We start from the raw sequence: 22,534 nt of genomic DNA on the forward strand, positions 1-22,534 counted from the left end.
TCTTACTTATTCAATAGGCTACTCATTAAAGAAGTGATGTTGTTAAAAAAAATTAATTTAAATGTACGCCCTTACCGAAATATTCTGTTCCATTTTTGAAAATATTTTACTATCATGCCCAAATGTTTTTAAGTCTGCGTAGACTAGTCAACAAAATAATATTCAAGTTCGACATCTAGTTTTGAATTTGAATTATGGATTATTTGGATAAAAAAACAAGTTTTATTATGGTAGCTTAACTAGTAAATGAAGTCCATGCACCTCTCCCACTGAACAAAAATCTCCTTTACTTTTTTTTTTAAAAGTCCTCATTTTCTTCTTTGAGCTTATAAAGCCTCTCTGTCTCAGTAGAGGTTATTTCCAGTGAAGAACTGGAACTTTGTCCCCTCTGGCGCAGTCTGTATCAAATCATATTTGGCCACAAGAATCAGAGCCTTTTTGGGAGTCTTGCATTCATTCCTGAAGACATCATCTTCCACCTTCAGCTTTCCTTTGGAGTTAAACTTTGGAATGAACGGACTAAAGGTGCACACTTGATTTTGGAATTGCAGCTGGCTACTTCTCTGCGTACTGTGCGTAGAAGAACGGCAGCAACATGAACACGTGTGCTCTTGTCATCCCTTCAGTGAGGCAGAGTACTGTCTGCTTCACCTTTCGCTAAATTTCTAGCACTCAAATATTAAATACATTAGCCTTCTTCTTCTTCCTTTCGGCTAGAAATCGACTTTCTCCATCTAACCCTATTCTCTGTATCTTCCTCTCTCACACCAGCTACCTTCATATCCTCTCTCACTACGTCCATAAATCTTCTCTTTGGTCTTCCTTGAGACCTCCTGCCTGGCAGCTCCAATTCCAGCATCTGTCTACCAATGTATTCACTATCCCTCCTCTGTATATGACCCAACCATCTCAGTCTGGCTTCTCTGACTTTCTCTCCAAATCATCTAAGATGTGCTATCCCTGTGATGGACTCATTCCTGATCCTATCCATCCTGGTCACTCCAAAAGAGAACCTTAGCATCTTCATCTTTGCGACCTCTAGCTCTGCCTCCTGTCTTTTTCGTCATTGTAACTGTTTCTAGTCCATACAGCATCGCAGGTCTCACCATTGTTTTGTACACGTTTCCTTTCATTTTGGCTGATAGTCTTCTATCACATTGTACCCCTGACACTTTTCTCCACCCATTCCAACCTGCTTGAACCTGTCTCTTCACCCCTTTTCCACACTGTCCGTTGCTCTGGACTGTTGACCCCAAGTACCTGAAATCCTCCAACTTCTTGATCTCCACCCTGTAGCCTCACCGTTTCACCTGAGTTCCTCTCAATCACACACATATGCTCGGTCTTGCTGTGACTAACCTTCATTCCTCTCCTTTCCAGAGCATACCTCCACATCTCTTGACTTTCCCCAACAGATCACAATGTCATCTGCAAACATCATTGTCCATGGACATTCCTGTCTAACCTCATCTGTCAGTTTGTCCATCACCACTGCAAACAAGAAGGGGCTCAGAGCTGATCCCTGATGAAGCCCCTCCTCCACCTTGAACTTCTCTGTTACCCTTATAGCACACCTCACCACTGCCTCACAGCGAGCATACATGTCCTGCACCACTTTAACATACTTCTCTGTTACTCCAGAGTTCCTCCTATAGTACCAGAGTTCCTCTCTTGGCACCCTGTTCATTAAATACTCATTAAAAGTGTCTGAATTCACTATATTGGAGAGGTGGAGAGAGACAGAAACAGGCATTTGCCAATTACAAGCCTCAGCCCAGTTAGTGAGGGATCTTTTCTTGTCAAAATCTTCTTCTCGTAGCAACATGTCCTTTCAAAGGAAAGTACACAATGTGTTTGTCAGTTGCTATAAGAAAAAGATTTTGAAAGAATTGACCATGACCTGGATGATTGAGAACCTCCACTCAGAACCTTTTGGCAATAAAATCATGGACATTTTTGGAGCAAAAAAGAAAATCTACATAAAGCACAGACCAGAGAATTAAAATTGAAAATAATTTTATTTAATCATTATTTGATTTTTTTATATATATTTTTTTTTATTTTTCATGATGAGAGGAATGGTGATGAGACAATTCTAGAAGTCAATAATCATGTCACTGGGGTTCAGGAAGTGGAGAGAAAGAAAGTGGAGGATTTTTAGTACTAAGGGTCAACAGTCCAAATCAAGGGAGATGATGGAAAATGAAGTAGCTAGGGAATGCTAATTGTGTCAATGTTTGAATTTTTCGCTAGGGTGAAGCATTGGCCTAGCGATAGTAACCCTGTTTTACGAAGGATGATTTTACACTTTAATAATTGATGTATGGTGGGTGGTGCTCTCCTGACGCTTCCTGGTAAACTACTCAAGGGTGTCTGCAAATCTTTCATAGAAGAGACAAGATATTACAGAAAAGGGGTAAAGAAATGCATGCATGCAGGTTGGAACGCATGAAGAAAAGTGTCAGAGATAATGTGTGATGAAAGGGTATCGGCCAGAATGAAAGGAAAAGTATAGCAGAGGTGTCAACAGCAAGCAGAACATTCAAATTTAAAAAATCATTTTCCAACCGAAGAGCTGACGGTTCGATCAAATTGAATACAAACCATTCAACAAACAGACAAGAAGAAAAAGGAAGGGAAATGTGAATTTAGGATTTGCTTTGTTATTGACTAGCGACCCGCAAACCCCTCCTCTCACCCAGTGTTACCTGACCCCTTCGACGACCAGGGGTCAGAGTTAAAATTGTCAATCAACAGTCAAAACATTTGTTCTTCTGTGGAATAAAAAGGAAAAAGATGGTATTCAAACTATCCATCATTACTTTTTACGTTGTCAACATATGACTTAACTAGCGACACAAAAGAAGGAATATGCTGGTTTTTCAAATAGGAAGGTTTTCTCATCACAGAATCATTATTTTAGAAAATACAATTGTCCAAACTCCTGCACACACTAAAAAATAAGAACCAAAATATTACGGACGCAAAGCGATTGTTGTGTTTGGATCCTGCAATCCTCAGGAGCTCCAACCCTGCTTCTAGAACAAGTGTTTATTAATCTTATCTTTTTTTTTTTTTACCAAATCAAAAACGTTAATCTAAATCCAATACAAATTATGTCATTTATTAAGAGGGACTTTTTATTTGGAACATATCTGTGCTTGTATAAGGACATGCTCCAGGAATCTGAGGCAGCTCCTGTTCGCCATCATGAGGAGCTGCAGCTCTTGTCCTGCCTCGGGCGCTCTATCACTGGGAAGCTTCCAGAATGTTCGGCTCACCTCAGAGTCACTGTCATTTGTGTGTGAAAAAATAAGCGATTAGTGCTTCCATCTTCCGCATGAAGGTCACTGGTTCAATTCTTACAGGCAGTCTTTTTCTGTGTTTGCACGTTCTCTCCATGTGTGTGTTTGTTTCTTCCAGGTTCTGCAGAGTAAGCTGTGTGGACAATCGACAATTGAATCAATGTTATTGGTATTTATAGTATTCCTGAGTTTTTAAGCCCCACATGAGTGACAACATTTTTTTGTAACACCCACCTCCATCTTTTCACTCCTGTCTTGAAAAAGCCATGTGATGGATTCACTCCCAGCATGCTTGTTGTTAATTTCACCACTTGATGGCAGTGTGTCCTCTTTTTAGGCGACTTTGCATCCAAAGAGTTTTGGATTTTTTTTTCCCCAAGACATATACACTTTGCCACTTTGTGTCACACAGTGAAAAACAAGCCCCTCTATTTTAGACTTTCATGTATACGTAGATGACGTGACATTTTTTGAATTATTTTTCAGAAAAAAATTCTTCATTGGAGTTTTTTTTTTTTTTTAATGTCAACCTTGGGGTTTTATTAAAAAAAAAAAAAAAAACAGCAGCAAATCAGCTCGTCTAATCCCGAGATACTGGATAATATCGCACCGTGGACTCGCATTTTGTTTCGTCAGCCATGTGTTTTTTCAAAACATGGCAGCCACCCTGCTCAGAAACGACACCAGAGCCTCGGGGGACAGCGGAGCAAAATAATAAAAGCTTGAACAGATTTACAAGGAGCGGGGGCACTATCTCTCAATCTGCTTATCAAACCTGGCAATTTACCGAAAAAAAAAAAAAAAAAAGGAGAAATCTTTTGTTTCGGCAACAACGACAAGATGTGTCTTGTTCAAAGAAAGTCCCCCGGAAAAAAAAACAAAAAACCAAATGAAAAATATGATCGTGCAGCGTGAGTGGCGTGTTGCTACGGCGTGACCACATCTGCATATTCAAAGATCCGATGTTCTCCCGACCTTTAGCGTCTCACCGGTTTGTGAGAACATTTCAAGACGAAGATTCAAAATAATCCAGGAAGTCATGATGAGCGACAGATCACCGGTCAATATTTCAACTTTGACCCAGTGACATTTTTTTTTAAATGTGGCCCATCGGCAAGTGTGCGTCATGCGCACCTTGCATGCATGTGCCGTTGGACTCTGGCCCTCCACGCTGGACACCAATACAGGGAAGTGGAGATGGAGGAGGCTCTGGGTGGTTGGATGTTTACAACATCGGGTGGTTGTGCAATGCCTCGATTTTCAATTCAATAGTGGAATCATTTTAAACCAGTGCAAAAACCTGCGTATTATTTTCTCCATCGACCTGAAAACCCAAAACAAAACAAAAGACGCATGTGATAACTGGATCGTTTCAACCCCTGACGTGACATTGGTCACAGATGATGCTCGCAAACGTGCCCTGACATCGAGCGCTGAAAAAAAAACAAAACTGTCACACGAGTCCCGGTAGCGTGTTGAGACAAAAACGTGGATGGCGAGAAATCGGATAAAGTCAGAACATGTCATACTATTTTAGCTGACTTTCAGGGTGTTCCATGGTTGCATTAACATTACGGATGTGTTTTTTTTTGGTTTTTTTTTCGATTGTTTATTTTTTTGGAAATAAAGTAAACTGGTAAGAACACAAAGGCTGTTTTAGATTCTTATCTTTATTTGGATAACTTATTAAATTCACACACAAAAAAAAAACAAAAAAAACAACAAAAACAAACTAAAAAGATATAGCTTTCAACTTACAGCACAGTAAAAACTTTATATACATCGGAAGTGCAGGGGCGCGTTTCCACTTTTTGCGCTATAAGTAATAAATATGATGCTGCGGGCGCCCTTGGTTGCATTTATGTATTTAAATCATAATGTTTTATATTACATGCAGAGAAATCACACCTGCGTTTTGGTGTTGATTCGGAAATGTGGTACGGCCTAGTTAGCACTGATGAATGACTCGTATAGGGAGGTGATGTGGGACTGCAGGTCCAGGGTGTAGGGGTCCAGCTTTTCCCTCAGGTCTTCAGCGTACGGGGCCACTATTTGTTTGACCAGGTTGGCTCGCTGGCTCACCTCAGCCTGAAGCTTCTCAGCCACGGGGGACACTCTGTCCTGGAAATCCCGCAGGTGCTGGTCCACCTTTAGCCTCAGGTCTTCGGTGTAGGGCCCCAGTTGGGTCTGCAGGTCTTTCACGCTCTGCTCCAGGCTGGCCTTCAGCTCCTCGCTCCTCTGCACCAGGGCGCTCCTCAGGGCCTCCGAGTCCATGGAGTCGGCGTAAGGCCCCAGCTCCTGTTTGAGCTGCTCCACCCTCTGCTGGATCTGGATCCTCATATCCTCAGTAAAGGGCTCCAGCTGCTGCCTGACGGAGCTCAGTTCCTGGGTCACGCGCTCCCTCAGCACGTCGGCTTCGGTGGTGACCTTGGCGATCAGGCTGTGGGCCGCGGGAGGAAGCTGCTCCTGCAGGCGGAGGGCGTACTTGCCAGCCAAGTCAGCACTTTCTGCCAGACGGGCACTGGAAAACAACAACAAAAAAAAAATCGGTTGACCGTTTGACACAATACACTACAAATCCAAGTCCTGGCGTGTCCGCTATTGACCCACTCACTTGACTTCCTCCCCAAACTGTGAGTTTCTGATCAGATCGAGTGTGTCGTCAGCCGTCTGAGTGGCCTTGGCAATGTAATCCCAGAATGCATCCGTCAACACTTCCAGCTGCGGTTTGGGTGCATCGGCGTAGAAGAGGTTGCCGTGGCAGCCTGTTCGATTTAGACAGAAAGAGCAGAAAAAAAAAACAAAAAAACAATTCCAGTTTATTTTTATCCCTCGTTTGCCAAATCCACGATTGATTAATTTTGCCGAGTGGAATAAAATCTTGATACGATAACGTAAAAATGTTAAAACACAAAAAGCTTACCAGAGAGCACAGCGACTGCGAGTATCACAAATACCTTCATGACTGCCTCCTCCTGAAAAAGCCAATAATCAATAATTGGAAATGAAAAATACTTAGATATTTTTTATTTCAAATTTTCCATTGAGGACTCACCTGCTTTTAGCTCGAGAATTTCTCACTTGTCTATTTGAGCGTCGAGTGTGTCCCGGTCGTTCATGCATATATACCAACGTGTGAGGACAGTTGTAGTCATGAGCCAAAGTCCAGGAGTCCTTGCCATGTTGTCACTTAAGTTTTTGTCACTTCTTCCTGGTCGCGGTCATGTGACCACTGAGGCTTCGGCGCAGCACAGCCTCTGAAAACATATAGTTTGAAAAAGTTAGAAATGACCCATGAGAACGTTCTAAGCGTGTTATTACAACTCGTGGAAAAGGGTTGCATCGGTTGAATCGCGGTGTCAGCCAGCGACCCCTTGATAGAAAGGACACAGAACACACACACACACACACTTTTCCTGTGTATATATACATAGGAAAAGCGTATCAGTGATTTTCATACCCTGTTCCCAATTTCATCTAGAGTCTTATTATGTTTTGAACATTTTACCTACTGGCACTACTGAGGTCCATAGTCTGGTTTAATTCAGTCGGGATAATTTGTTTTGAGTCGTGTTGTTTTGCCATCCACTTTCCCCCCTCTTCTGTTTTTTTTTTTTGTTTTGTTTCGAATTTGTGAGCTTTTCCTATTTCTGTGCAGGAAAAAAAAAGGAAAATAAACACAAATTGATGATTCCTTCTGTTTTCCTCATCTGAAATGACAACATAAGGCAGTCTAAGAGAAATAATTAAATACCTTGGGTGATATATAGTAAGGATATTTAAATAAAGCACCATATGGGGAAAAAAAACAAACAATTACAGATGCAAAGCAGTACCAGGCTTTGGAATGATGTCAAAAATAGTAAATCGAGCAAGCTGCTTTTTTTAATCAATGCTTGGCCCGAAACGTTGAGCATCTTTGTGCTGCTGGATGAGTCTTCTGACCTTTGGCCACGCCGACACACGGACGCCGTTGACCTTGGTCGCGACAGTGGCCTCATAGTGATGTTGGCCGACATGATGTAAACTCTGTTTCAGGAGCAATCAAAGTCGCAGACGTTGCCTAAAGCGTGGGCGGCGCCGCCTCTCCTCAGGTGACATCTGGGGACAAGGTTTCTTTAAGTCCAAGCATCATGCCTTCTTCCCTGTCAAGCATAAGAATAAGAATAAGAATGAGAATAAAAATTAGAATTAGAACAACTTTATTTATCCCGAAGGAAATTGTTGTGCCAGAGCTCCAAGTAGAACATAACAATAATAAATAATAGTAGGAAATTGTATAAACAGTAAAAAATAAAAAAAATAAAAAAAACATGAACTGTGTTGTTTGAAATTGACCGTAAATACAGGACTGTCACAGAAAATTAGAATATTGTGATAAAGTTCTTTATCTTCTGTAATGCAATTACAAAAACAAAAATGTCATACATTCTGGATTCATTACAAATCAACTGAAATATTGCAAACCTTTTATTATTTTAATATTGCTGATTATAGCTTACATCTTAAGAAAACTCAAAAATCCTATCTCAAAATATTAGAATATCATAAAAAAGTAATTTTTGTTTTCTGAATTGCATTGCAGAACATAAACAACTTCATCACGATATTCTAATTTTCTGAGACAGTCCTGTACCTAACTGGGGAAATAATCCCTATGGGGGAAAAATAAAGAAATAAAAAATAATGACAAACTCTAGCAGATTATTCCTGATATGTGACGCTGTCGAAACCCTGGCTTGAGGTCAGTCTGTCATCGGGGGATGGACGGCAGGGTGAGGCAGGGTGACAACGAGGCACAATCACATGGACTTTGGGATCATAAACATCTGGTCGCCTATATAAACAGCATGGTCTCCCATCCCGGAGGCACGAGCATCGAAAATAGAAGCTCCTCGCAAGAACCCAGGTAAGGAAGGAGATGTAGAAGGTGGTGTTCTGGCTTCCGGACACCATTTGAGCTTTTTCCGTTGATTAAACTGTTAACGAAGTTGCTTTTCTAACCCCGATGTGTGTCTTTTCGTTGTGACCGAACAGCCATGAAGGTCCTCGCTGTGCTTGTCCTCGCCGTTTTCAGCGGTAAGTGTAAATTTACGTCTACTTGCGCGTTTCGCGGACGAGGAGCCCCCCGCCTCTCGGCGAGGGAGGTTATTACATGTTAATTACACGTGTTATATCACATTACTTACGCCGCCATCCAACAGGCAGCCACGCCAACCTCTTCTACGCGGATGCGCCCAAGCCGCAGCTGGAAGTGTTGACTGATGCATTCTGGGATTATGTTGCTAAAGCCACTCAGACAGCTGATGAAACTCTCGCCATAATCAGGAAGTCTCAGTTCGGACAGGATGTGAGGTACTGCGTGGATCATTTTAGTGGAGTTTAAAATAGTGGTAATAAAGGGATTGGAATTAAGAAGGGATTATTTTGTCATCGTCCAATTTTTTTTTTTTTTTTTTTCCAGTGCCCGTCTGACAGAAAGCACCGAGCTTGCCAGAAGTTATGCCGGCACGTTGCAGGAGCAGCTTCACCCGACGGCCCAGGAGCTGATCGCCAAGGTTACCACCGAAGCCGACGTGCTGAGGGAACGCGTGACCCAGGAGCTGAGCTCCGTCAGGCAGCGTCTGGAGCCCTTCGCCGAGGAGATGAAGATCCAGATCCAGCAGAGGGTGGAGCAGCTCAAACAGGAGCTGGAGCCGTACACCGACTCGGTGGACACGGAGGCCCTGAGGGCCACCCTCCTGCAGAAGACCGACGAGCTGAGGGTCAGCCTGGAGCAGAGCTTCAGGGACCTGCAGACTCAGCTGGAGCCCTACACCGATGGCATGAAGGTGAAGGTGGACCAGCACCTGGAGGACTTCAAGATCCGCATGACCCCCTTGGCCGATAGAGTCCAGGGCGAGCTGACTCAGAGAGCCCAGCAGATAAAGGATCTGGCTTCCCCCTACGTCGGAGAGATCAGGGACAAGCTGAACCCCTACGCTCAGGACCTGCAGGCTCGTCTCACCGCCCTGTACGACTCCTTCATCAACGCCAACTAAGTCACATCTCCACATTTCTGCAAAAAAAAAAAAAAAAAAAAAACCCAAGACATTCATGCAAACACGCTGCTCCCTGGATATTAAGGCTAACTGTCATACATGTTTACAGTGCAATTATTACAATCTGGTCTATAACCGCTTCCCGTGATTCCTTATTTAAATAAAACCAAAGAAAAAGTCGAAACTCACGAGTTTCATTGTTTCACCGTGACTCATTGATATTTCAAGCAATGAAGTAAGATCGCGTTTATGACAAGTAGGGTCGTCTTTCTTGAGTTCACGCTCCTTTAGTATCATCCAGCACTTTTATACTCATATCGAAACACGCTTTCACCATCAAATGCATTAATTGGTCAAAAAAAAAAAAAAAAAAAAGACAAACCTTGTGATGCTCGACGGATTTAATCACCGTGCTGACACAATTCTAGTCATTATTACACCGCCATCTAGTGGAATGGAAGTTTAAATATGCATCAATAAATAAAGAGAGAAAGAAAAACATTATAATACAATGAACCGAAACCCCTTTCCTTCACACGTACGGCACCCTCCCCGGCACTCCCGCCGCCCTGTCAGATGGGGTGGCGGGTATCGGACGGGGCACGTCGGGTCATGCCTCGGCATGTCGGGGAGTTCACACAAAACAACATCCTGCGCCCTCCCTGCTTTTTCTTTTTTTTTTTTTTTGGCTCCGTCCCGGTGCCAGTCGCTCCCACTCTGCGGCAAACAACATTCTTCTGTTGTGCTTCCAGCTGTTGTGGGCTCATTAACCTTCCAAGCACACACTGTTTCTTCATCACGTCTTATTAAGGAAAGGTCTCCGGGGATCCCCCCCAACACACACACACACACACACAAAAGCCAGCTATCTTTTGATTTCCTTCTATTTTATAATTTTGCATGTCAAGCACACACGTTATTCTTCACAATTCTCTGTTTGTCACGAAATGATCCTTCCCTGATATTCACCTCAATTGTCAAAGATTTATTTTTTTTCTTCTTCCATGTTCAGGTCTTTCGAGGAAGCTGATTGATCTCCTGTTTTTATGAATGACGTGTCCTCAGACGTGGACGATGCACGGCGAAACGATGTTTCGTTTAATCTTAATTGAATAATCCAAAAATACTTATTTAATGCATATACACATTTCTAAATCTGGTCATTTTTTTTCTCGTCTCATTTCAAAATCAAAATGAAGCGAGCACACAACCGCGGTGAGAAAAGCAATTTATAGCGTGTGCCAAAAACATGAAAACAAAGTTTATTAGTAGAGCCAAAATGCACATTCACATCCTAAAAATGAAATTAGCTTGCAGTAAAAATCACAAAATAACGTAAAAGAAGAAATCACACTGAAAGAAATATTGTAAACCGCCCTTCGGTGTGACGTCCGAGACTGGCCTTGATTCAACTTTGAAACTACCAAACAGCTTTAATCCCCTTAATTGTAAATCTGACGAACAAATCCTGACAACGACGTGCACATTCATGGAAATTCATAGACGACTGACTGATACGTGACCTCTGGCACCCTCGACCGCGTGGCCGCCGGACCCGTCGCTTTAACGCGTCTCCTCAGAAGCTCGGCCTATTGACCGATGCAGACGACGTGGTGATGGGATACAAAAAAAAAAAAAAAAAAAATCAAAGTTAAAACGCGCATTACGCGCTGGAATGTTCTGTCCTCGGCAGGGGGTTCGAAAAAACATCAACCCTTTGTTAGTTAGCCGTAATTACTAAATTACTACACGGTAATAATAACCCTGGGGTCCCCATGAGGGGACTTTGCTTTTTTTTTTTTTCAACAAGAATAATCAGCTTCTCCGCCAGATACCTGGGAAGAACAGAAAATCTTAGATACAGCAGCTCGGTGGGGTTAAGAGGATACTTAAGAGATAAGGATAAGTAAAGAATTTGCTTGACCTCTGACTCAGAGCTTTGTGCGGAGAATGAAACAGCCGAAGGGGCTCTGATGCAAATTGGCTTTTCCGCCGAGACCTGTCCGCCACGGCGGCCTCGCTCGGGTATTTGAACCTCCCCATCGGCCGATACGGACGAACGAGGGGAATATAATCAAGAGAAGAAAAAAAAAAGACTCAAAGTTCAACGGCTTTTACTCCACAAACCGTAACGGAGCTGCTGACTCGTCTAAAGGGGACGAACGCGCTCATCTCGGGATGACCGGGCGCTTCCGAACTGCTTCGTCGTGTCGGGAAGGTTTACTTTAGTTCGGATGCCCTTCGCACACACACGCACGTCGATGCGCATCAGTGCGTGATTTCTTGTTGTGCAGAAAATAATTACAAAAAAAGGAGAAGCTGATGGCGTTTAGACAGCTTTGTCAGATATTTGACTGTATTACCTCATCGCTCGCCTTTTTTTTTTGGGGGGGAGCTCTGTTTCGGTTCCTCGTGGGTGAGATATGCTGACCGCCGTCTGACCGGTTCAATCTTGAGGAATAATCCGTAATTACACGTCATGTTTTATGGTCCGAACGAACCAGAAAGGAGGATATTTAGACCGCGGGTAGAGATAACGGTGAGGAGACAGAAAACCGGAGGCGTTGATGTTCCGACGGGACGCTCCGAAGGGGTTATCATTTCGCCATCTTTATTGTCGGATACCGAGGAAAAAAAGAAAAAAAGGCTATTTAAACTTTGTTCTAGTGTCATAGTGAAAAGGACTGGACGGACGTAACTGGTCGTTATCGATTCACAAGGAGGGGCAAGTCTCAGAAGGCCAAAGGCCAATCCACATTGGCAGTGATTAAATCTCAAAGGCTCCAAGGCTCCCCCCCCCCCCCCCTTCTTTTATAGTCTGCTCCTCCAAAAAAAAAAGAAAAAAAAAGAAAAGCAGTCCCAGAATGAAACCCCCCAGTTTCTGAGCACAAAAAAAAAAAAATTATCTTTCTCAAATGAAATCAATGTGGAATATGGGAAAATCAAAGAATTCAGATGAAAAAGGTGTTTGAAGATGGATAAGATGCTTTGTCTTATTTCAACTTTTATATCCCATTCAGCTGTGAGAGCCATTAAATGTACATTAAAAATATTTTTACCTGTGATGATCTATGCAATTTTATTTAAAAAACAAAAACCCACATTATTATAAAAACAGCCTGAAATGCTCCTATTAAAGTGATCGTACACAAAAGGTCCAAATTGTACACACATGGTTTCATAATAAGTATAAAGTTTCACTGAGCCAAGACTTGTTTCTCAATAGTCATGAAAACTACACACTCTTACTTTATCCTTAACTTCCCTTTTTTTTTTCTGAAACACAAAACAAAATAGAACTTCTCGGGTTTCTTTTCATTCCGCACAGCTGTGTGTTTTTATTTCTCACTATAATATATTCCTTCAGGTTCTTTACATCATGTCCTGTGTTTCTTTCTTTTATTCAGCGGGCTTGTTTTGTCTCCAAGCCTCAACATGCCCGCCTTAAACTCATTTTTTTTTTTTTCTTCTCCCTGACAGGATGAACGGAACATTACACGGGAACCTGTTTATCTGAGATTGTGCGTCTGCTGATGGGATGTCACGTTGGACGGCGTGCTTCCACTGGCAAACCCGTGTGAACGACCGCTCTTATTTGCATCCCTGCACCTGGATTTGTATTCGGATGAGGCCGGGTGATCAATAGGCCTGCAAAAGCTGCCTGTGTGGCCTGACGGTCCATTTACCCACATCAAAAGCCAAAATTTGGGTATACTACATGGTAATAACATGTTAATTACGCTAAAAAAATCAGCACCTTAGTTAAAGAAAGCTCAAATCAAAAATCCTCAATCTGCTTGATACCCTAAGATTGCTAAATAATCAAAACAATGTGATATTTCTAAATTAATTAGATGACCTTCCTTGAAGGAGTGCGTAAAGAAATGTTTAAACAGTTGATGACGATGTCAGGTGAGAGAAAGACCAGGCAATAAAAAAGAGAAAAAGGGATACACGCACTACAAAAGGCAGTATATTATATATATATATATTATATAAGGGTAATTTATTGAATTTATTTCAAATGTCAAGAGGTGATTTTTTTTTCTTCATCACAAACTAAGTAGAAAATTCAACTTTCTCACACAACTTTCCGCTCAATAACCAATAAAACACGTTAAATGAGAGTTAAGACTTGAAAAAAAAAACAACTTTAAGTTGATGTCTCATGATATAAGAATTCATTTTTGCAAAATTTCATCCTCACGTTGAACGCCTACGGGGGACCTTGAACGCCACACGAGAGCGCACGGAAAATAATACAAAAAAAAAAAGAAGAAAGAAAGAAATAATAATTAAGAATTATAAGCGTGACGCTGAAGGCGGACTTTCCACGTTTTCCACGTTGCGCAATCGCGCCGGTGAAACCACGAGGAACTTCGGACGCGGCGTGGACACGGACGGCGCATAGAGCGACGGCGCAGCGTGAACGCGCAATGACCCCTCCTCCCGCACTTCCACTCCCTCTCTTCCACGCGCATTAGTCCTCCGCGGGACTATAAATCCTCCCTGTCTCAGTCGTGGGACCTCAGAGGAATCTCAACCTCCCCAAGGTGAGTGACGGCACTCCAATCTCGACTTTAAATCACCTTCCTACGACGTGACGCGCTCCAAAAAATGAACTTTTCCCGCTCTTCCAGGTGTAACCGTCGCAAGCAACCATGAAGGCTGTGTTTCTCGTCCTCGCCCTGGCAGTCATCAGCGGTAAGCCACCCTAAAAAAAAATCAAACGTCTCCGAATGAATTTCCCCCGCGGTCGAACGGGCGATGCAAACCGGCGCGTCTCCTCACGGCAGGCTGCAACGCCCGGGCCGTCCGCCAGGCCGACGCCACCCCCTACCGCTGGGAGGACAGCGTGGAGCGCTTCTGGCAGTATGTCTCCGAGCTCAGCGAGAAGGCCGACGACGCGGTGCAGAGCCTCAAGACCTCTCAGCTCAGGAGAGAGTTGAAGTGAGCGACCGGCGACGGGCGAAAGGCGTCCTCCGCGAAAACAACACCTGTCCGACCTTCTCCTTTCTTTTTTTTGTTCTTTCCAGCACCCTGATCTCCGAAACCATGACCGAGCTGACGGAGTACAAAGACGGCATCCAGACCAAGCTGACCCCCTACGTCGACATATCCGGCGGGCAGCTGGCTCGGGACCTGGAGCTTCTGTTCGGCAAACTCCAGAAGGACATGGTGGACGCTAAGGAGCGCAGCACCGAGTACCTGGGCGAGCTGAAGACCATGGTGGAGCAGAACACCGACGACGTCCGCGGCCGCATCACCACCTACACCAACAAACTGAGGAAACGCTTGAACAAGGACACCGAGGAGATCCGCGAGTAAGTGCGGCGTTCCGGTCCCGGCGTTCCGGTCCGGCTCCTCCCTCTCCTCCTATAACGTCTCTTTCCTCCCGCAGCACCATCACCACCTACCTTGGAGAGCTCCAGTCCCGCACCTCCCAGAACCTGGGCGCGGTGAGGGAGCAGGTGGAGCCCTACGTGCAGCAGGCCGGAGACGTGGCCTCCAAGAGGATGAGCGATCTGTCCACCATGCTGAGGAGCCAGGCGGAAGGTCTGGGCCTGCAGCTGGAGACCCAAGCCGAGGGCTTGAGGAGCCAGCTGGAAATCACCGCCCAGGACCTGCGCAACACCCTGGAGGGGAAGATCGGCGAGCTGACCGACATGCTGACCCCTCTCGCCACCCAGATCCGCGAGAAGTTCGAGGACATCGTCGAGAAGGTCAAGGAGAAAAGCGCTTAAAGATTGACTCTGAGGCTTTTCGGGGGTCGAAAGAGGGGGGGAATCGGCGAACGAGTGATTTGCTTACTTGCGTCGGCGAGGGGGAGAATGTCGATTGTTACTGTTTTGGTCACGAGGCGGTCGCTCCCGTGTTTGGGTCGAAGGGGCTCGGCGAGAGGGAGGAGCGAGGGCTCCTTCCGATCGACGCGTTCCTTCGTCGCCGACCGCGACGTGCTTTTTAAAAAAAGAAAATTAAAAAAAGACAACTATTTGTAATACGCTTCACTTTTCTACTGTTGCTAGCTGCTCTGACCGACTTTCGAACCCCGCCCACCCTCCCGCCCCTCCGCAGTTTTTGTATCGAGCGTCCGAACGGTTTTGTCTGGATGTAAATATAACTTTATCCCCCTGAACGCACCACGCGCACACACACACACACACACACACACACACACACACACACCCACGCCCCCTACGAACAAAGTCTTTCATTTCAATAAATGCACTGAATGACGTCATAAAGGGTGTGTGTTGTGTCCGATCCTTTCTTTTATTTGAGATTGACCTTCTTTGCTACCACATTGAATAATTTTTTTAATCCACGGCCGGCGAGGGGGTTAAAGCGGAAAGCGTCCAGTTGAGCATCTGTGTGTGATGGCAATAAAGAAACCAGAAAAACAACGCGTCCTTGTTTCAATCTCATTTTCACAGAATAAACCGTAGCATTCATTTCCAAGGGGGGGCCGACGCCACCTCCCGGTGAGGTTCGGGATTTCCATCCAACCCAGAATTCTGCAATTACAAGTTTCGAAGCAGTTTGCATGACGGTGCGACGCATGCATCTTCACTTTGTTAGACGGAATAAAGCTACACATTCAAGAAAACAGGGAATGTAAGCAATGAAAATGCAACATTTTTAAATGTGATCAAGTGAAAGACCGGCTGTTAAAAACTGCATTATATGTCAACCAAAGCATTGTCCCATCTGAGCTGTTTACCATCTGAAACAGGCCCTTTTTTTTTTTTTTTTTTTTTTGGAAAACTGAGGATACCCTAAGGGTCAATTCTTGGCCCTCTGCTATTTAGGCTTTTGTTTAATATTAAATAATATTTTTTTTAATATTAAATAACACCTCTTAGATCTGACTGAATGAAATATTCTCATTGAATAAGAATAAGAATAAGAATAAGAATAAGAATAAGAATAAGAATAAGAATAAGAATAAGAATAAGAATAAGAATAAGAATAAGAATAAGAATAAGAATAGGAATAAGAATAAGAATAACTTTATTTATCCCGAAGAAAATTTTTGTGCCAGAGTTTCAAGTCAAACATAACAATAATAAATAACAGTAGGAAGGAGGGAGAATACTTTGCTCTTTACATACTTGGATGTAAACAACAAAATCACACAAAAATGATCGATGTAAATCAATTGTATGAACCCATGGAGGTCTGGATTTAGAGTCACATTAAAAATTAAAGTGCAAAAACACACTACAGGTTGATCCAGCTTTTAATGTAATGTCCTTAAAACAAGTCTAAATGATTCAGTGATGTTTTCTAAGTGGACAGTTTGATTTCACAGAAGTGTGATTGATTTGGGGATACATTTTTGAGGTTACCTTTATTATTTTGAGCCGTATATATGACTTCAATTAAAGGTTTTTTGCAGATGCTTTGGTTATCACTCCATCCGGTAAGACATAATAACCATATGCCTGCAAGTTGTCCATCCAGTTGCAACACCGTCTTGCACTTCGAAAAAAAAAACAACAAAGTTTCTATGTGTTTTGATGAGAAAATAATGTTCCATGTGGAAACAAAAAAAAAAACACTTTGAAAAATTGAATTTCCCCTCTTGGAATTAATAAAGTAGTACCTTATCTTAAATTTACCAGATTTTGTTTAGTAAATGAAAAATTATATACCTATACAGTCAGCTCAAATGTTTTATTTTCTTCAAATTTTTCCAGTTATGTAACAGTTAAAATATCGATATAAATCACATCTCATCGCTGAAAATACGGAAAATTAACCTTTAGAAAGGCCATCTGTTGGCATCTCTGTCAAATACTAAAAAGCTATGATTTACTTAATTTTGAGAGTTTCATCAATGTTTGTTTTCCCAAAATTAATTTCTAAATGGACTGTGATTATCTATATGTATTTTATCACATTTTCTGACATATTACTACGATTCTATTGTATTTTATTCTACTCTTTTTTTTTTCAGGTTTCCACGAAGATCACCTGCCACACAACAGCGTGCCCACTGGAGAACTCAAACCATCGCAATCTTCCTGATGAAGATAGCAACACAAATACGTGTATTTTTTGTGCGCTCGATCAAGATTGTTATCCCTCAAATGACAGCCCTTCCCTTCTATTTTATCTTTTCTCTGTGTTTTTCCACCCCTGTTCCCCCAGCAGAGCTGATCTCGCTGACCGAGCTTCTCGCATATTCAATCATTTATCTATTACATTCCATTTCCAGTCCTCAAATATAACCTCTTGTGTTTTAGTAAATAAAAAAAAAAAAAAAAAAAAAAAAAAACCTATAACCATACAGTGTGATTTGTTATCAGTACCTGTTGAACTGTACCTCCACCACCACCCTTTTTTTTTTTCTTTTTTTTTCTGCTCACCCCATCCGGACTTGTTAGGACCCGCAGTGAAATTCTTCCGCGTTGATCCCAGCAGGTACGCAGGAACATTCTGTGCACCCGCTGCCACCTCCAACCCCAAACCCCATCACCCACCCCCAACCCGCCCCCGATTGAAATCACCCTCCAGTGGACAATCTTCTCCCACCTTTTACCCCGGTACCTGCACGCGTTGTCCATGCACTGTTTCTTTTCAGCTGTTTTTTGACCCCCCCCGCCCTCGTTCTCCCTCTCTCTCGCGCTCACCGTGCTATTATGGCAAAGCCGATGAGGAAAAAAAAAAAAAGCTGATGAAAACCTGCACATCAAGCGATGTGGAGATTCGGTCAGTTGAGGTGTTTGAGAGTTATGCAACGGCAAGAATGGGGAGCTGGGAGGTCACAATTTCATTTTCCCAGTGTTGGCAGACACTGGGAAAATGAAATCTCGTCTTAAAACCTGTCAAATTAAGTATTAGATTATTAAAAACGAACTAAAACTAGGAATACATCAGCTGTTTGCGAGGTGCTAGCATTATTAGCTGGCGCGTTGCGTCGGCAGGTGAGACGCCAAGGTTTGTACCGGCGCTAAACACGAACCGATATCCTCGCATCGACACACATCTGGACCAAATTGAGGGTCCGAAAGGGTGCGATTGTCCTGAGGGAAAAAATTAAAAATAAAAGAAAAGCTGTGCTTGGAAAACGCGGCATGGTTTCCCTTTGAAGTGCAGAGCCGAGGCCAGCAGAGGACACCGTTTGTCCCCACGCATCCTCGTCTCTCCTCGGACCCTCCACTGGGTCCGGCCAGCATCTGTGCACAGCTGTGTTTTCCTTCTGGGACGTTGTATAAAAGTACATTTGCCCGATCGAGAAACACTCACCAGATGAGTGGTTCTCACTGCGCTTGGTGATTCATCGTTTATAGACGGTTAATAACTGTGTTATAAAGCTGACTTAGTGCTGGTGCAATTTAACTGTTTTTTTTTTTTGTTGTTGTCTGATGCTGTCATTGTATTTTCACCTTTCATTTCACAACCATTCAACCGTCTTTCCTCATTGCCATTTATCTCGCTCAGCTAGTCGCATTCAACATTGCCTCACTAAATTACCAGCGAGGGATCTATTTTGCCGGTGAGACCTGAATGAAATTCAAAATGCAATGCCTTGATAATGTTGTGTGAAAATGTTCCGTCAGCCCTGCAGCATTCTGACGTCCGCTATTTTCTTTTTTTTTTTTTTTTTTTACATTGTTTTGGGAGACGTTTAGTGTCTGGCAATTTGTTTATTTACTTTATTTATTTATGGGAAAGGTTTGAAAAAATCTTTTAAATTTGGCACGAGTGTGCACCTTGAGCACCACGCGCATAAACAAACCACCGCGAGATTGAAGTTGTTGCAGCATTCATGTTCTGCACGGTGGGACAAATAACCACGACTATCAAATGGGATTTTTTTGGATATTTTCTCCCCGCGCTGCTTCATCGCGTGACGTTGCTAACGTGGGTTTTTTTTGGGGGTGAAAGACTTTTGTTTTAAGTCTTGGAGATCCATCGCTGGCGTTGCAGGCCGGAGGGGCTCGAACCTCTTCCTCAGTCCATTTCTCACTGGTTCTCTTCATTTCGGTCGCAAGAAAACATTTAACCAGTGACTACAATCGTTTTTTAAAAAATGGCGCGGGGAGCAACCTGCAAAAAGTAGCTGGTTTATGAGTTCTATCAATCACCTACATCACATGGTGTAAATAGTAAATGATAAAACACCCGCAGTCTTTAGAATGGGCAAATATTATGATGTGTGAAACCTCATCCATCCTCTACAAAACAAACCTTGCGTGTTAAATTTAAGGGAGAGGGAAAAAAAAACATGTTTACCACTTGTGTGTGTGTGTCAAAGGGTATCGCACGCGCAGTCAGGAAGTCTGACTCAAGCTTCGCACTCATTTTCAAGAATCAGCGATTATAATTAAACTCCCGTTTAACAGGCAAACCTTTCATTAAATCCCCCTTTAGTGCCAAAACCGGTCATGGGACATTTAAAAATATCGGACCTGTCATGGGAATCGTGCTTAGCGCAGCATTCCTGCTCCATCTGGTTGCACCACCTTCCCCGAAAAGAAGAAAAAAAAGACAAATTATCAGGTATTAGCTAGTTAGCTGTTAGCTGAAAGCTCATGACTGCTAGTTACCCCTTCAAAAGCCACCCCCACCCACCCCCCTGCAGTGATTTTACCTCAAAATCAAACCTTTTCTCCACTTCATCCCGCCACCCGCTGTTATTTGTTATTACAAATTGGGAGCACACAGGATGTGCACTTTCACGCCCCGTGCCTCCTGCAATTATTCAAAAGCAGCTCGCAAGCACGCAAGTACAAGCTCATACATAAAAAAAAAAAAAAAAAACACCACTTCACGACAAAGGCGATTGAGATTAACTCTTTGGAAGGCAACACGCGGGCCGTGCCGCGACGAGTGAAGCTCGTTTAGCTCAATTGTCTGCTATTCATCCACCTTTTTCTTTTCTTATTTTTACGGCCTGGTCTTGGGTGACAAACGGGCGTTAGGTTCTTTTGTCGCAGACCGCCGGGTGTGAAGACCGAGGCCTTTCCAGCGCACGGAGGGAGACGTCCTGGCTCCCGCTCGGATCTGAAGTCGTAACGGGAGGGGGCGAGAGCAGGGGGAGGAGGTTATTACAGTTCATCCCAACGCTGCCTGTTGTTTCCCTCTCTGCATGCCAGCAGACAAGAAGGACCCGGCTCGTCTGACTTGTTTCCCCCTCAGAAAAAGGGAACGTCTGTCTAAGAGAGATGTCGAATGAGGTAATGAAATTCAGGGGAGTAAAGATATATATTGAAATATGCGTGTATATAAATAAAATACAAAGCGAGAAAACAGACCCAAAACAGAAGAGAGCAAGTATCTTATCTGCTGACAGCAGATTCTGACATCTGAAAGCAACATTTTATAGATGTGTTATTATGTATCATTATCCCCAAAATGATACAGAAGGGAAAGGAGATACAAAACCCAAAAGTGACAGGGGTATGAAATACAAAAAAAGTCGACTGAAAGTTTTTTTTAGAAGCCTATAAACGCGAGGTTGATAGAAATGCAGTGAGAACCATATTAAGATACAAAGGGGGGACTTTTAGGGACATTTCAAAACTGCTAAGAAAGATGGGAGCAAAGGTGAACTGCCAATGCTGTCAATACAAGGTCCTTGATTGAAAACACAGCGGGTGGAACGTATCTGGCTGGCACCGAGGGTCCAAAGGAGCATCCATGTTGCAGGAGTCTGTTAGTCTGTTGAACTAGGTCACTGTTTATCAACCCCACTGTCCTGCGGTGTCAAAGCGCAAATAAAACCCGATTAAAACCAATGCATGACCTTTGTGCCCAGTACCCTATCACCGGGCTTAAGATTAGGTCATCAAATGTATTTTCCATCAGTCTCCCCTTCAAAAAAAAAAAACACAAATAACTGTAAATTTCCTTTGAATGGACAAGATGTGAAGTAGAACATCGACCCATTATTGACAAAATCTACAAAAACACAATTCACACAACTATTTGAAATACATAGCGCAAAATAAAAAATTTTGCACATAAATAAAGGAAAATCCAAAATTCCATGGATATTAATTGTAAATTCTTTACGCTTCTTCTGTTCTCGACGAAGGAAGCCTCTCAGATTTTGACAACAGAAATATAAATAGCAGTAACATGACTGCAATGAGATTACCCTTATCTCTTATATGGAGACAAAAACTGTGATTTAATTCTCTTAATTTATTTCTTTTTTTTTTATGACGTGAATGAGATGTGCCCCCCTTAATACGTCTCTAAAGCACTTTTTCGGGGCTGTCGGTAAACAAAAGAGCATCAGTAATACTGCAAGGTCACCACTTGTGTGTCTGTCTGTCCGTGTGTGTGTGTGTGTGTGTGTGTGTGTGTGTGTGTGTGTGTGTATGTGTGTGTCGTTCTGGCCCTCAATCACGTCACCCACGCAGCTCTTATAAAAAGACGCGCTCACGCCGCCCAGACTGTCGAAGGCACTCAGTTGTTGTCCCCTCCTCCCCCTCTTGAAACCAACAAGCAGGTAGGTCTTCATCACCGATTGATTGGAAACTTTATTTAATTACTTCTGTCTCATTGATATCATACTTGATCAATAAGACGGGTGCGCCGTGCGTGTTTCTTTACTCAGCCAAGATGAAACTGTACCTTGCAATCGCCGCGTTGGTGCTGGTTCTGATTGCGAGCGCAGGTAAAAACAAAAACAAAAACAAAAACAAACAAACTCTCGCGAGATTTCCCCCCCCCATCCCGCGTTAATTGACCTCCCCCCCCTCCTCTTCCTCCTCCTCGCAGAGGCGACTGACGAAACCTTGCAGGAGAAAATCGCCAAAGTGGGAAAGCAAATCAACGATTTCGGTGAACAGGTGGCCCAGAAAACCTCCGCCGCCTTCGAAGACCTGAATTCGAGCCAGTTTGCGGTGGAAACCAGGTGAGTGCGCGTACAGGATCGATCACGCAAACACATACGCCCGCGCAAAGTGGATCACGCATGCGCTGTCATCCTCAGGCGGTGGTGGGCAGAGCTGGTAGAAACTACAAGAGAGAGGTTCGGCGTGCAGCGGTAAAGATGAAGATCTGGAAAAAACTGACCCATCTGACGGATAAATAAATAAAATAAGTGCGCGTGCGTGTGCCAGTGTGTGTGTGTGTTTTTAATATATGTAAATTCACTGGATTTAACTTCCAAGCGTGGAAATGACAGTTGAATATGTATGATATAAATAAATGAAGATTTAACTCCTA

General features: G+C 43.2%; 4 protein-coding genes across 4 annotated transcripts; 3 read left to right on the plus strand and 1 right to left on the minus strand.

Moving 5' to 3' along the window:
- Window positions 1-4,959: 4,959 nt before the first annotated feature.
- On the minus strand, window positions 4,960-6,562 carry LOC147230584 (uncharacterized). Its single transcript, XM_086154024.1, has 4 exons — window positions 6,361-6,562; window positions 6,229-6,280; window positions 5,920-6,070; window positions 4,960-5,826 (listed from the first exon to the last, which is right to left on the minus strand). The coding sequence occupies exons 2-4, from the start codon at window positions 6,266-6,268 to the stop codon at window positions 5,250-5,252; spliced, it is 768 nt and encodes a 255-aa protein (XP_086010150.1). The 5' UTR covers window positions 6,269-6,280; window positions 6,361-6,562; the 3' UTR covers window positions 4,960-5,249.
- A 1,559-nt stretch (window positions 6,563-8,121) lies between these two features.
- On the plus strand, window positions 8,122-9,537 carry LOC147230585 (uncharacterized). The gene is made up of 4 exons (XM_086154025.1): window positions 8,122-8,214; window positions 8,343-8,384; window positions 8,510-8,660; window positions 8,770-9,537. Exons 2-4 carry the CDS (start codon window positions 8,345-8,347, stop codon window positions 9,344-9,346), a joined length of 768 nt encoding a protein of 255 aa, XP_086010151.1. The 5' UTR covers window positions 8,122-8,214; window positions 8,343-8,344; the 3' UTR covers window positions 9,347-9,537.
- Window positions 9,538-13,807: 4,270 nt separating this feature from the next.
- On the plus strand, window positions 13,808-15,591 carry apoeb (apolipoprotein Eb). Its single transcript, XM_086154022.1, has 5 exons — window positions 13,808-13,899; window positions 13,987-14,050; window positions 14,143-14,296; window positions 14,383-14,670; window positions 14,748-15,591. The coding sequence occupies exons 2-5, from the start codon at window positions 14,008-14,010 to the stop codon at window positions 15,088-15,090; spliced, it is 828 nt and encodes a 275-aa protein (XP_086010148.1). The 5' UTR covers window positions 13,808-13,899; window positions 13,987-14,007; the 3' UTR covers window positions 15,091-15,591.
- Window positions 15,592-21,713: 6,122 nt separating this feature from the next.
- apoc1 (apolipoprotein C-I) lies at window positions 21,714-22,534 on the plus strand. The gene is made up of 4 exons (XM_086154019.1): window positions 21,714-21,812; window positions 21,921-21,980; window positions 22,085-22,220; window positions 22,299-22,534. The coding sequence occupies exons 2-4, from the start codon at window positions 21,926-21,928 to the stop codon at window positions 22,354-22,356; spliced, it is 249 nt and encodes an 82-aa protein (XP_086010145.1). The 5' UTR covers window positions 21,714-21,812; window positions 21,921-21,925; the 3' UTR covers window positions 22,357-22,534.

Source organism: Fistularia commersonii, chromosome 10, assembly GCF_037954325.1.
Source record: "Fistularia commersonii isolate RoL2024-O1a breed Wild chromosome 10, RoL_Fcom_v1.0, whole genome shotgun sequence".
Classification (NCBI taxonomy): Eukaryota; Metazoa; Chordata; class Actinopteri; order Syngnathiformes; family Fistulariidae; genus Fistularia; species Fistularia commersonii.